Source organism: Ipomoea nil, unplaced genomic scaffold, assembly GCF_001879475.1.
Source record: "Ipomoea nil cultivar Tokyo-kokei standard unplaced genomic scaffold, Asagao_1.1 scaffold1932, whole genome shotgun sequence".
Taxonomy (NCBI): Eukaryota; Viridiplantae; Streptophyta; class Magnoliopsida; order Solanales; family Convolvulaceae; genus Ipomoea; species Ipomoea nil.
The window spans coordinates 3,892,526-3,907,009 of NW_017618360.1; the positions used below are offsets into that span (position 1 = coordinate 3,892,526).

The following is a 14,484-nucleotide window of genomic DNA, read 5'->3' on the forward strand; positions in this document are numbered from 1 at the left end:
CTACGTTACTCTGATCTCAGGGAAAAAACAACAACCAACAAGAATCAGACATCCATCCTTTATGCAACAAGTTACCAATGTCTATATCAAGATTAACTATGATAGATATGCCACTCCAATAAGCACAAGATGAATACATCTAATGTTTTGAAAGGATTCAAAACACTTCTTCTCCCTCTTAACATTTTCTGGCAAACAAATTATTGCTCAAAATAATGGGAAATTTAAGCAGGCAGCATAGCAGAGCATTGAATGTTATAAAATGTTAGGTAGGCACTACAAAACTACATTTCACAATTCAAGTCCAAAGATGATGATGATGATAAGGATAACATAAAAACACAACCTTTATTATTCTGCTTTCCTATTTCATCCTCAACTCATTCACTCACTCCAGTACTTCTCCTCTTCACTATCTTTATCGTCTTCTCTCTGCTCATCATCCGCCATTAAACTATTCTTGAATTTCTTTACATCCTCCACGGCCGCTGTCCTAAACAACCCTATATCAACTGCTCCAGACACCATGTGGTACCCTCTCTGCTTCAAATTCTCTGGTTTATCATGCGGCATTGCGAATCCTGACAAGTAGGCTCCTTTTCCTTCGCCGGGATTAGTCTCCAGCACCGCCTTCTCCGCCGCCCTCAGCACTTCCTTCACTTTCTTGTGACCCGGATCCCACAGGTACCCCAGGCTAGCGCTCAGATCTAATGGTCCCATTTGAATGCAATCCACGCCCTCCACGCCCGCGATCTCATCGATTTTCTTCACTCCCTCCTTGCATTCTACCTGGCACATTATCAGCAGCTCCTCCTCGTAATTGCTGAGATACCCTGCATCGATTCCGTAATCCGAAGCTCTAACCACCGTGTGCGCTGATCCGCGGACTCCGTTGGGAGGAAAGCGGCAGTAAGACACGGCTTTTCGGGCGTCTTTGGGGCTATCGATCATGGGAAACATGATCCCCTGCGGGCCGAGATCGAGGGCCTTTTTAGCCCAGACGTCAGACGATTCGGGGATGCGGAGGATAGCCGGAGTACGAGTAGCGGCGAGGGCGTGAAGGCAAGGGAGAGCGTCAGATATGCCGCCGTGGCCGTGCTCCATGTCGACCACGGCGAAGTCGTAGCCGGCGAGGCCGGCAATCTCAGCGAGAGTCGGGGAGAAACTGAGGAGGAAAATCCCGTAAAGGGTCTCGCCATTCCTGAGGCGGGCTTTCAGGGTCTGCGGGGCGGTGACAGGGGTAGCGGCGGCGGCGGCGGAGGATTGAAGCAGAGAAAAGTGTCGTTTGAGATTGGAGTTTAGGGTTGTAAGGGATAAGGATTTGGGTTTTGAAGGAGTAGTAAATGGTAGAAATGAAGGAGTTGGAGAAGAAGAAATGAATGACTTTTTGAGAGTAGAGAGAGAAAATGTTGAAGAAGAAGAAAGCGTAGCCATTGTTCAAGTTTTGGTGGTCGGCGAGCAGTGGGCAGTGGAGAGTAGACGAAGAAAATGGAATAGGAAAGAGGAGTAACTGAAAATCATTGAATTATTCACCTCAACTTCAAATTACTCTCTCCTCACTGCCTCACTCCAACATTTTCTAAAGAAAACTGCATTTAAAAAAAATAATTTAATATGATAGAATTATTTCCTATATAATAATTTTAAAATAATTTTAAAATTATTAAGGATCACACCAAACAAATTTTTTATCAACATAATAAATATAATATTAATTGTAGAATACTAAAATTTGTTATAAATTTGAAAGTAATTTCCATGCTTGACTACAACAATTTAAGTCAAATTCAAATTTGCTTCTAATTTTTTATTTGAATGTGTAACATAATATTTCTTCCCCAATCTTATTTATATGCATTGGCATAGTAAACTGTGTTCATTCACGTTATATCTCTATAACAGTTTCACAAGATGATGTTGTCTCATTTAATTGTAAATATATATATAATGAAATAAACAGAACATATAAGAAACTATGTTTAAGTTAAGGCCAAGCAAATCATATATGCTAACAAGAATTACAGAATTAACCAGCCAAATATTGTTGATGTTCAAAACAAAAGAAAAATAAAAAAGGAATTCCCTATCGAAAGCATAAATCATACCTAAAAGTTAGAAGTAAACAACAATGTGAAAGTCATGAATTGCAACGGGGATGAAATGACATAAGTGAAGGTTGGAGTGATATTTTTGGCAGTTTAGAGCTTCAATGCAGCTTTTGCCATAGCTAATGCTCCCTCGTAGGTTTGGTTTCCACCAATAAACCCACTCATGTGGACAAAAACACAACTTGGAATCCCACACTCCTTTGAGAGCTCATCATCTCTAAGACCTCGCCACTGTGATGGTAGGGGCCTCCGACTCTCAAATCTGTCTGGAGAGATAGCCACTGCCTGCACTCGCCAGCTTTTGCCTCTTTCATCCTACAAATCATAAGGAAAAAAGAGTTGAATAGAATTCTTCAGGAGAATATACAAGTAGCAAGGAAACCATTCCTTGACAAATTAGATGATATTAATTTCTCCAAGATAAAAGAAAATGAAATGAAAAGAAGGGTGAAGCAAACAAGGCAAAAGGAAATAACTACCTGATAAAGAACATATTTGAGTGGCGGATCAATCTTCAACTCCTCCTCAAGTTCAAACAAGTGAAGCTTCCACTGTTTGACAGAAATTAAATGAATATATCATCAGCTCGTTATCATATTGCACATCTCATTATTTACCATCAATAAGATGTTACTCTGATTTTTTTCAACTCCTAAGTGCTGGTGATTGAACTTGTAACCTCTTATCTAGAGTCACTAGTGAATGCCATTAGACTATAAGGTCTTCAGCATCAAATGTTACTCTAATTGCTGATAACTAATGTAAGGAAATTGTTGTCTAAAAATATTTAGATATATTTGGAAGAGGTATATATTCAAATCAACCTTTTATGTCAAACTGTTCAAAGTAGTTCTCTTCATTTTCACAATTGGAGAGTTGCTTAACTAGAAACAAAGTGGAAGATGACATAAATAGTTCTGTTATGTGGTTATGGATCAGATACTTACCGGGCAAAATCTGTTTAAAACCATAATTTCTCCACTAGGATCAACATCCTTTCTTGAAGAAAGACACTCCATAACAATTGACCGGGCAGGTAACCATGATTTTGCATAATAACGAACACTCTGAGCATACAAGAGCATGTTAAATATATAGATACAACAGTTTTTAATGTTTAATAAGATGAATGATATGTTCCTGTCAACCATCAATCCCTAAACACAAAAGTGTAACATAAAAGTTTAGCACAGCCAATAGAAAAACCTGCACAAAGAATAATTCTAGGAAAAGGAGATATAAATAAGAGAAATGTTTCCAAGGAGCCTTACATCCATAAACTCACTGCCAGCTAAATGCATAGCACGAGAGAAAGCTTCATTCTCCTTCTCGGGTGATTGATCAGGTTCAGTCCAATCCAAGTTTAATTTCCCAACTCGTGAAGACAAGTGTGTATTATTGACATATTTTGGAGGTTGGTCTGTGTCATACTGATTAATTCCATTGTCTACGGCATCAATAGCCTGTTGCAAGCATTAAAGTGGTTTTTACTCCAACGACCAAGAAAAGTATTTGACTTCCAAAATGGTGCTAAAGAAGAGAGATAAGTGAAATTACAATATCAAAAGAAAAACTCAATTGCAATAAATCCGACCATGGAAGAGGATAGTTCTGTGTGATCACTAAAGAAGTGTGCAATAATTTTATACCTCCATGAAGCTCCTGTAGAGCGCTAGATACAACCTATGCACATCTGGATGTCCTTCTTCAACTTGAAGCTCTTTTGCAATAATCTCCTTCCCAAAATGCTAAGGAAGAAACAAAACCAATTAAGAGCCCAAAATTAAAAACCCTAATATGAAAAAAGATTAACCCCAATGACCTTCATTAACAGCTTCAAACCACATTTAGGACTTCAAAGTGTGAGTGTGTGCTTGCAATTAGCTTTACCTTGTAAACAAGACCAGCACTACTGAGCTTAGTGCTAAACCCATGCCCAAAGATCTCATCAAACCCCTTCTGGTGATGATCATACCGGTCTCGACTAGGATCATAAACCCCGCCAACATCAAGCACAGCGTCAAGCGACTCCAATACCTTGGTTAAATCAAGCATTTCAGCAAACAGTTCATCTGCAAACACAATTCCTCGCACACACACATACACACGAGGCGTGCGCATAATCTCCATAAACAAACAGATAGATTGCAGAAGATGAAAAGCAAGAAAAGTACCTGGGAGTCACGGGTACGAACGATTTTGGCTTCCTTGAACTTGTCAGTGAGGCGGATCATATAGCAACCAAGAGCTTCGTCGCAGTGGAAGCTACCATTGTGAGTGCCCACTAGTTTTACAGAGGAGGAGGGGGAGGAAGAGAATGCTCCGGCGGCGGTGGTGACGGTGGCCATTAGAGGTGACTTGAGGCGGTGGTTTAGTCTCGCCAAGTAAAATAGCCCTCTTACTCTCGTCATGCCTGTGCTGTACATCAGTCTGCTTTTAACTTATTCCAATCGTGTTAGTCTAGACTCTGTATTTACTTTTTACTCCCCTCCACTTGCTAACACTTCACTCTAACACCTAAACCCTTCAGACTTCAGACTTCAGACTTCAGATTGTTTGTCTGAACAGAAGACTCCTTGCCTTTCTTTAGCAGCTAATAAGTTAATTAATTAAAATTAAAATATTTAATAAATTATAAATTAATTAAGTATAAAAAAAAAGTAAATTAAGATATTAAAATTTTAATTAATGAAAAATAAGTAATCTTATTTTAATAAATTAATAAAAAAATTTAAAAAATCAGTAATTTATTTTAAAACATTACCTGAAATAGTGTTTCAAAACTAAAACACTATTTTTTTAAACTGTTCAATGTTTCAGAACTAATAGCTTATTAGTAGTTTAAATTTTAAAATAAACTATAAACTTTAAAATATACTCTACTAAACAGAGCCAAAATGTAAAGAAATTCTTCCAAGGACAAAATTTACTTGAGATCTCAATTTTTTAAAATTAAGTTTCATATCTTTACTGTACAATGTACCTAAAATAGACGTCAGTGGTTACATCCTAGTGAACATTCATATGGTAATTGAAGAGCACAAGCAGTCGATATCAGCTTGACATCAATCTACGCACCTTTATATCATATTTATCTGGCTTTGGTGATGTGCATAATGGTAACAGTCCAATAGTCCGTAGTAAACATGAGCTTGTATGCTTAAAGAAAATACATTAAGTTTATGAACAAAATTACAATTTCATGTTGCATTCAGAGATAATTAATCGATATATTTATATATAGGATCTAGAGGATACAAACGGGACATGATAAAAGAAAAAAAAAAAAAAGAAAAGAACCCGCTTATCCTTTTCCCTATATATTAGGATACCAGGCATGGATCTGCACAAAGAAGCTTGATTCCTCTTGTACTGATAAAATAAATGAAGGAATTGTATCTCTATAAGCAGCAGCATGGTTCACTTATTTGTCAGTTTGACAGAGGGCTGGAACCTTTGAAACAAACATTAGATGACAACAAAGGGCATCAGCCGGCAACATGCACGGTAATCTCTCCTTTCCTTCCTGTGAATGGAGAAGATTCAGAAAGAAATATCAATGGTGGGCAACAATACAGTAAAATTGTAAACAAAGAGGGCAGTGAAACAGAATTATATCAAACCTGAATATACATAGTTTTTACACTTGAATGAGAATCCTATGGCATCAAGAATCCACTTCTCTCCGGTCTCCATCTTCTCCTCGGTTTGACATGGCATTTAACCGTTGCTGCAACTGGTGGCGGCAATATAACTATAAGTGTTATTGCAAGGGCATAAACTATAGTTTTAGTTAAAGCACTATCCTAAAGATTGGGGTCTTAAGTAATTGGTAAGGGGTATTAAACAGATCGTCTTCATTTTACAACAGTATTGACCTATTACATCATTCAGTTCAACCACATATTTCAGACATAACTAACAGATTTAAAACACATAATCACCTGCATGTACTTCAATTTTTCAGCAGTTAATTCATCCGTCAAGTTAACCATCCTGCAGAGAGAGAGAGAGAGGCGTTTCTAGAGAAAGAGCATATAACAAAAAATATCAAATGAATTCAATATTTATAAACATACCTTGTTTGAAGCTCAGAAATCTTTACTAGAAGCAAGCGTTCCCGCTCAGATGCAGCTGTTTCAACCTGCGATATTGGATCCAAATGCATTAAAAGGCAGTGCATTCTCAATTTAAAAACATTGACATTGTGTTTTATATCAAGAAAAATCTTTACAAAAATAAAAATGGCCAAATCTTGAAAAGATAATAGAAGTGAAAGCATAGCAAATAAGATTTTGGTAATTTGGTTGACCATGAAATCCATAAAAAACCAGTAAATGTTAATAGTATGCCTCCTATGGCTGTCTTTTCACTTTCACAAGATGCAATTCAAGAAATATGGGAAGAGAAACAACACTTTCTCTTCCTTCTGATAATAAAGCCTTTGATGGCATCTTACAGGTAGACCAAGAAGAACAAATCTTGTGTGGCAGACGAATTAAAATGATGTGAGAATATCCTACAGAAGATGCATGTAGTACAACCAAGACAAGAACTCACGGTTCCATTATTCTCTGAATTGCGTTGTTGCGGAGGTGATTTCCCATTTTGAGATGCTGAGACAAGATGAGAATTAAAGTAAGTAAAACAAAACACACTGTTACATGGATGTTTCTGTACACACTGCAGTTTTGATCCTTTACTCACCTTCTCCTGTGGATGGTTGCATACTGTTCAACAAACTCATAATGAGATCCTGTAATGCTAAAAGGTATAAGCACCATGTTTGAAGAAGGAAGAGTTGGAAACAGAAGAAGAGGGAGGAGGGTGAGTTTCATGGACAAGATTTAACAATATACGTTAAATAAGCATGCAATACCTGTTGAATTGAAGTTTGTTGAAAAAGATTTTGAAGGTGGGGCATAAGAATTGATGCAGGTACATTACCATGGAGAACTTCCTTAGCTGACTGATTGGATGGCTGAAAAAGGAGCAAGAGATCATTAAATTGAAGGCCTTTTCTTTTATAAGAGAATGTCTATGTAGTTTTTTTGTTCTTTTGGCCCCAAGGGTACTGATGCACAAGAAGAAGATAACAGTAGACAAACCATTTGTTTATTCTCAAGAACCCATTCTCCAACGCTAGCAGATTTCCTCAGAGGTGATGTCTGGTAATATCACAATATTTACATTAAAGGCAGTCTAAAGATCAAGATAAAATCTCACATTCTCACTTTGAACAAAAATTAGAACATTCACTAACTTACTTGAGAATACCGTCGAGGAACTGTACATAAAGGAATATCCTAACATTTATATTTAGGTCAGAAATTATCATTTTAAAATGATGAGTTTCTCGAGAATATTCTGCACGGCATACCTTCACAAGATCTACATTTTCTGATGTCACAGAGAATCGCCCTTTAATTTGCACCAAGTTGGTCTTTGACTTGTCTTCCAAAGAATCTCTAAATCCTAAAGTAAAGCCAACTTTCATTTAGCTGCTTATGAACAAGTGGTGAGTTGAATAAATGTAATTGCAGCAAACACACAAAGAACTTACCACTAGATGGTTTAATAGGAGCTGATAAACTATTTGCTGAAGCTCGGTTTGGTAACATTAAAGGACCACTGAAACTAGGTGCTCTTCGCACTTGCTGAGCTCTCTCAACCTGTTGGTTTTCAGTCTCAGTCCTGGAAGAGAACCATAATGAAGTTATGAAAGGGCAAAAAAGGATTATTTTGATTTTTCTGAGGAAGACATAAAGGGTTATTAAAGGAAGAACAAGCCACTGATTTAGGACTACTTTTTATGCTCCAACAAACTTTGGATTTCAAGTAGTTTGCATGTAATAAAGGCAAAGAAACCTTTCTATGTTGCGAGCCCTTTCAGCAGTAGAATGACTTAACACGGTTCCTGGCATGAGAGGTCCACTCTGACTTTGGCGAGGTTTTCCTGTTAGATTTCTAGTCTTGGTCTGTACAACATCTTTGTCTGAGGTAAGCGGGGGCAGTTCTGTTTTTGATCCATTTTTTTTAAGTTCATTTTTCCTTTGGTCAGAATCCAGCAAATCACTTTCCAAGTCTTTTCCCTTCTTGATCTGGCCCTCACTTGCTCTTGTTTGATCACTAAAATTATGAATTTCAAGGCATAGCAAGCTCATTTAACATGAAATTACTCAGGTGTGAATTAACTAACATGACTATTAGAATAACCAAGCACATACTATAATAGTTAAATTAAACTCGTCTGGTATAACTCGGATTTCAGTAGTCACGATAATGTCAATTTCCAGATCCAATTAAAAGATATTTAATCTTCTCAGAAAATCAAACACAAAACTTCTACCTGGAAACAATATTTTGATTGGTACTTAATCCCGCTACATTTTCTCTGGAATTAGATATGACCTGCCAGTATAAGCAAATTAACATCTTATTTAAAATTATATGGGGCTGTATAAACAAATTAACAAATAAATGCTAAGAAATAGACAGCCTTAGCCAACATGTCAGTAGCATATAGCTATAAATGACAGTATATAAAATACTACAGTTTTAGAGGAAAATTTAAACCACCTCACTATTTGTGTAATGTTTCATATTTTCATCCTCTTCCTTCACTTCCTGTACTTCGTCTTCATCTGGCACCTGTGACAATGCAATAAAATGACAAGACTTTCTACCGAAGACAGAACTCTAAGCCACAATATGGCATTAGTCTGACAGAGATATCACACATTCATACCATTGATGCCTGGAACTTCAAATCTTCAAGATCAAAATTCCATGCACTAACACCTCGCTGGTATTCACTCTGGGTTAAATTTTATATATATTAAAAAAAAATTAGGACAGGAGACAGAAAAAAAAAAAAACAGCAAGCATCTAGGTTATTCCAAAAAAAAAAAAAGAAAAAAAAAAGATAAGGGCACATTGATTATGGAAGAAATCAGCTCTTGTATTATTTTTGGATAAATATTCACATCATTTATCAATCAGAATGGGAAAAAATTGTTCATCATTATTTTTCTTAAGGAAGAAATTTTAGCATATTTTCACTCCATAGAATAATAAAACAATAGCACTATAGCTTTGTGCCAGAGACAATGAAGGAAAGTCATGACAGTTTACCAATTCAACCACATAGTGAAGAGCTATGTTGGTGATAAGAACGATTGTCTCAAACCTGTGATATTGCTTCTTGTTCTGCTGAAGGCATCTTCTTTAAAGCAAGTTGAGCAGCGTCTCTAACCTGCAACATTCCCCAAAGGAACAGTTATGAAGATATTAAACAAACAAAACTTGGAAACTAGAGAATAAGACCATGACCAAATACCTGGAGATCTTTGACACGATTCCAAAGTGGAGGCAAGTCAGAAAAGAGTTTCTTTACAGACAGCTCTGGAGGCTTGACATTCTTGAAAAAAGAATGTTTCAACAACTTCTCTGCAGTGGGCCTTTTGGTTTGGTCCTTCACCAAACACATTGCAACCATTTCTTTGAAAGCCTAATTAAAACAAGAAATAAAAATTACTCCACTTTATTAATTTTTTCTTCAATAGGCAAAAATGCCTTTATTACTTTCTCCATGAATTCCTTTTGAAATGATGTTTGAAAATTAAAACTTCTGCTGATGCAAATCATTTTGAGAATTTCCCACAAGTAATAGAATTACCTTAGAGAATCTTTTATCACGGTCATAATCAAGTCCTGGAGGAGCATTTTGTATGGTCATAAGGAGAACCTACAGTGAGAAAGTGGATGAAAATAACTTGGTAGTCAATTCATGCTAAAGCAAATGTAGTATTTGTATGAATATATTTCTTGACTCTTTACAAGTAATATATACCTTCATTGGGGGGTATTTGGAAAACGGTGCATGACCATGCGCCAATTCCAGTGCAGTTATTCCAAAAGACCAAATGTCAGCCCTAAAGGAGAATGACAAATAAATTTTATGCATATGTGAATAAAAAACTCAATCTTCTCTTAATTATGTATCCAACTGACACATATCTTGTAAATGTGTATATATCATTGCACAAAAATAAATAATACTACAGGCAATTAACATTAATATTAAGTCCAAGTTACATGTACATTGATATAGGACTAGAGTAACAGAGTTGTTGATAGTGGGCAATGAAAGACCAGATGAGGAAAGCTCGGGAGACAGCTTCATGTTCTGTGTTTGTATGGGGGAAGGCATTAATGGAAGAAAAGAAGAACCACGAAGGAAAAAGGAGGAAACAGCAATTGTAGAACCGTAAGTTATACGGAAGAATTCTAGCTGCTAGAATTCTTTTAGGAGTATATATAGACAGTAATAAAATATATATAGCTGGCCTCTAATACTGTGACCTAATAAAATATATTCCACACATTTACAATACATTGTTTTAGGAGTATATATAGACAGTAGCGACTAAAGGATTTTGGCTCAGTGGGTTCAAAAAATATACACTCCATATAATATGAAAGCCAACCCCATTTGTATATATTGTTTAAAAATTTTTAGTGTGGTCATATTAATAATTTTGACCACATTATTATATTCATACTCAGTGTAATGCATACCAAATAAATAAATACACAAACATATGAACTTGGATATGCCATATATAGATGTACAAGAATATGAAAGTACATGAATGTTGATGACTTCCTGAGGCTTTCGTTACATTTTCATAGCATTCATGAATTTCATTCAGCTTCATTTCATTTTCTTTATTTTAATCCAATTTTTCTATATATGTGTTTTTCAAAAAAAAAAAAAAAACAATCACATAGAAATTATTTTGTGGCCTAAAGATTTTTTTCAGTACTCTGCAAGGGGGTTAAAACACCATATGGAAGCCTTGGGTGCTTGGTTGAGGGGAGAAACCCCATAAATTACATAAAAGAAACTGATAACTGGATATGAAAAATAAAAACACCTTACTTGAAATCATATCCAGTTCCAGGCTGCAGAACTTCTGGTGCCATCCTTTGAACAAAATAAATTGGAATATATATTAACAGTAAGTTAAAACAGCAAGAAACCTTCACAGAAGGAAATAGAGGAACTGCTGGTTTTAATTGCTCACCAGCATGGAGTTCCTACAAATGTATTCCTGGAACGCTGCCTCTCGCCCGTGTCAAACATGCATGCTGAAACACCAAAGTCAGCAAGCTTTACTTCCCCATTACTGTCTAAGAGTATATTTCCAGCCTGCACCAGCACATGTTAGATAAGAATCTTGGTAATTGCAAACTTGAAGAACAAAAAGGATCACAAACCAAGATTTTCCTGCAAATGGGAAGAAATGCCAGAATGAACTGACCTTAACATCTCGATGAATGTGGCCATGCCGATGAAGATATTCCAAAGCCTTGAGCGTTTCTTTAAGTATAGAACAAATAGCAGACTCTTCAAATCCTTCTGGGTATGCTATCTTCATGAGGTGCAGACAAGAACCTTCGGCCATAAAGGGCATAACCACCCAAAGGTAGCTACCAACAACAAATGAGCAAAATGCTCTAATGACATTGGGATGATGAATTAAACTCATTGTTTGGGCTTCCCTGCGTATGTCATCCTGCAGAAATAAAACTCATCAAAAAAATAATAATAATCTCCATCATATATGACAAATTGACAATTAATCTAAAAACTAAGTCTTCCAGATGTGAATCTTCTATTATTAAATTCCAGACAAACAGTATTTGAAATATTGATTCTGTAGCTAATAATGTGGTTAATAATTCCAATGCATTATGTTGTGTTTAGCTAATAATTTGGAATCAATAATGCATCAACATTAAGAGCAAATTTCTTCTTCAATTGTGTAAAACAAGAATCACAAATTCCATCAAGGTGAATTAAACATTTTCAAAAAAGCTGAAGAAGATGGATGAATTGTTCTTTCTTTTTATAACAAGAAATGTTAATTATGTGGTCATGCTAATCTAAACGTTTAAAGATTAGTGTGCAGAAAGTTTCAAAATGCAAAAACTAGTCAGAAGATTCCAACAACATATGAGGGTTGACAGCATTCAATTGTGCAGCTGTAAAGCCAAGAATTGAGACCAACAACTGAACACTGGTAAGGAACTAAATTAGATACTGTAATTTGTAATTAGATTGTACCAATTTAAAATGTTATTGTTGTTTGTTTCCCTGTGTTATGTCAATCTTTAGATTTAAAGTCATTGTTTATGCCCAAAAGACCAATGTAATGCTAGCATGACAAAATCTATTTGCCATTTACATTTTGCTAGTTAGTATTAAATTAGTTAACATTACACATTAGCTCTGGCCGAATAAAGGGGATCCTTATGTAAACCACTGAAAGACTAAAATACACTTATACACTTTCGCATAAATCTAGTCTTATTCAGCTATCTAAATGAAAATAGTAATCTACAATTCAGCTTGCCAAACGCTCAGCCATCCACTCAAACTGTGATACCCCGTGTTCTGTGATCTCCACACTTGTACTTACAAGGTCAATAACTTTGATATATACAGCAAATGATACTCAACTTAAATACCAGAGCAAATCAAAGCCAGAACTTGATAACTAAATCCACCAAACCTCGATTCACGCAAGGCAATAGCTTAGCTGATAATAAAGTTTCAGCAGTGAAAGGAGACAAACCAGATTGCTGTTACAGCGATCGAGATCCAAACACTTGACGGCGATAACATCATTGAGAGGGAGATAGATCGCTCTGTAGACAGTAGCGCTGGCGCCATAACCGACCTCTTCTAGAAGCTTGTAGTCATCCGGATTCAGCGAGTAACTCTTCTGACCGGAGGCCATGCTCCTCCTCCTCCTCCTCCGCCGCCGCCGGAAAAGGAAAAAAACAAACCGTCGATCGGAAAACCACCTGAAAAAACTTCAAGCAATTGACAGAAATGTCCGTGTAATCTGCAGGTATAAGATTCAGATAGAGATGGATAGATGGATATATGGACCCGAAGAAGAAGAAAAGCTAAGCTGTATTACTAAGCTCCGAATTATTAGCGATATTATTTAGAATTTTCTTTTGTTTTCCTCATAGTGATTTCCAATTTCTAAATTCTAGGCGATATTTTTTCCCAAGTGTTTTTATTTTATTTTATTTTATTTCTTTAATTTTAAATTACCAGTGTTTATCGATCCGTTGACTGCCATGACAATTGACAAACCCATTTAGAAATTATTAATAGCGAGGTGGGCGCGGGTTATGGATCCGGGTACGGATCCGTAGACAGGTGTAAGGGAGCTGACGTGGAGAGCTACAGCTAGGTGTGACACGTGGGTCCCTTCCGCCACGTGCTCTTGGTTAGCGAAGAATATTCGGTGATTTTTATTTGCCAAAAATAATAATGGAAATAAGAAAAAAAATTGTTTATTTACCCAATATGTGCAAATAATCCATTCTTATTCACTTCTCCTCGTGCCGACCATATCCGGCAAATTATTTGGTAAAATCAAGATTAACCCTACTAAGGTCAAAGAGCCAATAATAACACTTCCACTGAATTTCAAACTCACAATCTCTTATATAGAAGTCTAACTCGAGTACCATTAGATCACAAGGTCTTAACGGTAATTTAAATATTTAGTCTAAAAGTAATAGTCTAAATAAATACTACTTTTAGTTTAAATTTCTCTAATTCTTCTTAATTCTCTTTTTAGTAGCATTATCATTGTCTTCATCTTCAGTACATGTCCTCTTTTTTTATTGGTAGTATGTCATGTGCAATTGGATTACTGGTGATAGCATAGATGGATTCATCATGCAATGAAAATTATGGTGTAGGAAGATTTAGATTTACTTTGTTGTGTATATGACTGGAATCTTAGTTGTACTATGAACTCTTTATCTTACAAGCACATGTTGATATTTGATTGTGGTAGTTTTTCCCATACATGTTTCATGTGTTGTGAAATGTGCGTCGTAGGTTATCATGTGAAAGTATTGAACAAAATATTACTCCGTAATATTTATTATATTTGTATAAAATACTTGGTGTATGTGTGTGTGTGTGTGTGTGTGTGTGTGTATATATATATATATATATATATATATATATATATATATATATATATATATATATATAAGGCTCATATGCGGCAAGGTCCTTAGGTGCGGCAGTGCGGTCATATCAGCATCGTCTATTTTGCTTAATCTGACGGCAGCGGCTAATTTCTGAAGATTTGAAGATTTAAGTGCGTCTTGGTAAGTGGGGGTATTATGGTAATTATAGTGGTCATTTATATCGGTCGTTTAACAGAATACACCAACACGGTTAACAAAATACACCAACAGTGTTAACAAAAGACACTAATAGTGTTAGGAAAAACAGAACAATGAAATGCACAAATACACCAAAATAACACAC

The 14,484-nt window shown here is 36.0% G+C and overlaps 3 protein-coding genes across 5 annotated transcripts; all 3 read right to left on the bottom strand.

Moving 5' to 3' along the window:
* Positions 1 to 216: 216 nt before the first annotated feature.
* LOC109194082 (2-keto-3-deoxy-L-rhamnonate aldolase) lies at positions 217 to 1,541 on the bottom strand. The gene has a single exon (XM_019344955.1). The coding sequence runs from the start codon at positions 1,432 to 1,434 to the stop codon at positions 385 to 387; it is 1,050 nt and encodes a 349-aa protein (XP_019200500.1). The 5' UTR covers positions 1,435 to 1,541; the 3' UTR covers positions 217 to 384.
* A 437-nt stretch (positions 1,542 to 1,978) lies between these two features.
* Positions 1,979 to 4,541, bottom strand: LOC109194081 (UPF0160 protein). The gene is made up of 7 exons (XM_019344954.1): positions 4,283 to 4,541; positions 3,999 to 4,145; positions 3,758 to 3,856; positions 3,380 to 3,571; positions 3,056 to 3,175; positions 2,588 to 2,659; positions 1,979 to 2,423 (listed from the first exon to the last, which is right to left on the bottom strand). The coding sequence occupies exons 1-7, from the start codon at positions 4,532 to 4,534 to the stop codon at positions 2,199 to 2,201; spliced, it is 1,107 nt and encodes a 368-aa protein (XP_019200499.1). The 5' UTR covers positions 4,535 to 4,541; the 3' UTR covers positions 1,979 to 2,198.
* Positions 4,542 to 5,246: 705 nt separating this feature from the next.
* On the bottom strand, positions 5,247 to 13,167 carry LOC109146503 (serine/threonine-protein kinase BLUS1-like). 3 transcript variants are annotated; one of them, XM_019294159.1, is made up of 23 exons: positions 12,752 to 13,167; positions 11,435 to 11,689; positions 11,198 to 11,322; positions 11,053 to 11,097; positions 9,961 to 10,042; positions 9,787 to 9,855; positions 9,448 to 9,618; positions 9,298 to 9,363; positions 8,857 to 8,925; positions 8,688 to 8,759; positions 8,458 to 8,519; positions 7,977 to 8,237; positions 7,672 to 7,802; positions 7,489 to 7,583; positions 7,376 to 7,414; positions 7,217 to 7,276; positions 6,988 to 7,089; positions 6,816 to 6,864; positions 6,669 to 6,724; positions 6,188 to 6,252; positions 6,053 to 6,104; positions 5,732 to 5,844; positions 5,247 to 5,634 (listed from the first exon to the last, which is right to left on the bottom strand). In XM_019294159.1, the coding sequence occupies exons 1-22, from the start codon at positions 12,914 to 12,916 to the stop codon at positions 5,776 to 5,778; spliced, it is 2,160 nt and encodes a 719-aa protein (XP_019149704.1). In that variant the 5' UTR covers positions 12,917 to 13,167; the 3' UTR covers positions 5,247 to 5,634; positions 5,732 to 5,775. The 3 variants fall into 3 exon arrangements, with proteins under 3 accessions (XP_019149704.1, XP_019149707.1, XP_019149706.1); XM_019294162.1 differs by lacking the exon at positions 7,977 to 8,237; XM_019294161.1 differs by lacking the exon at positions 7,376 to 7,414.
* Positions 13,168 to 14,484: the final 1,317 nt, after the last annotated feature.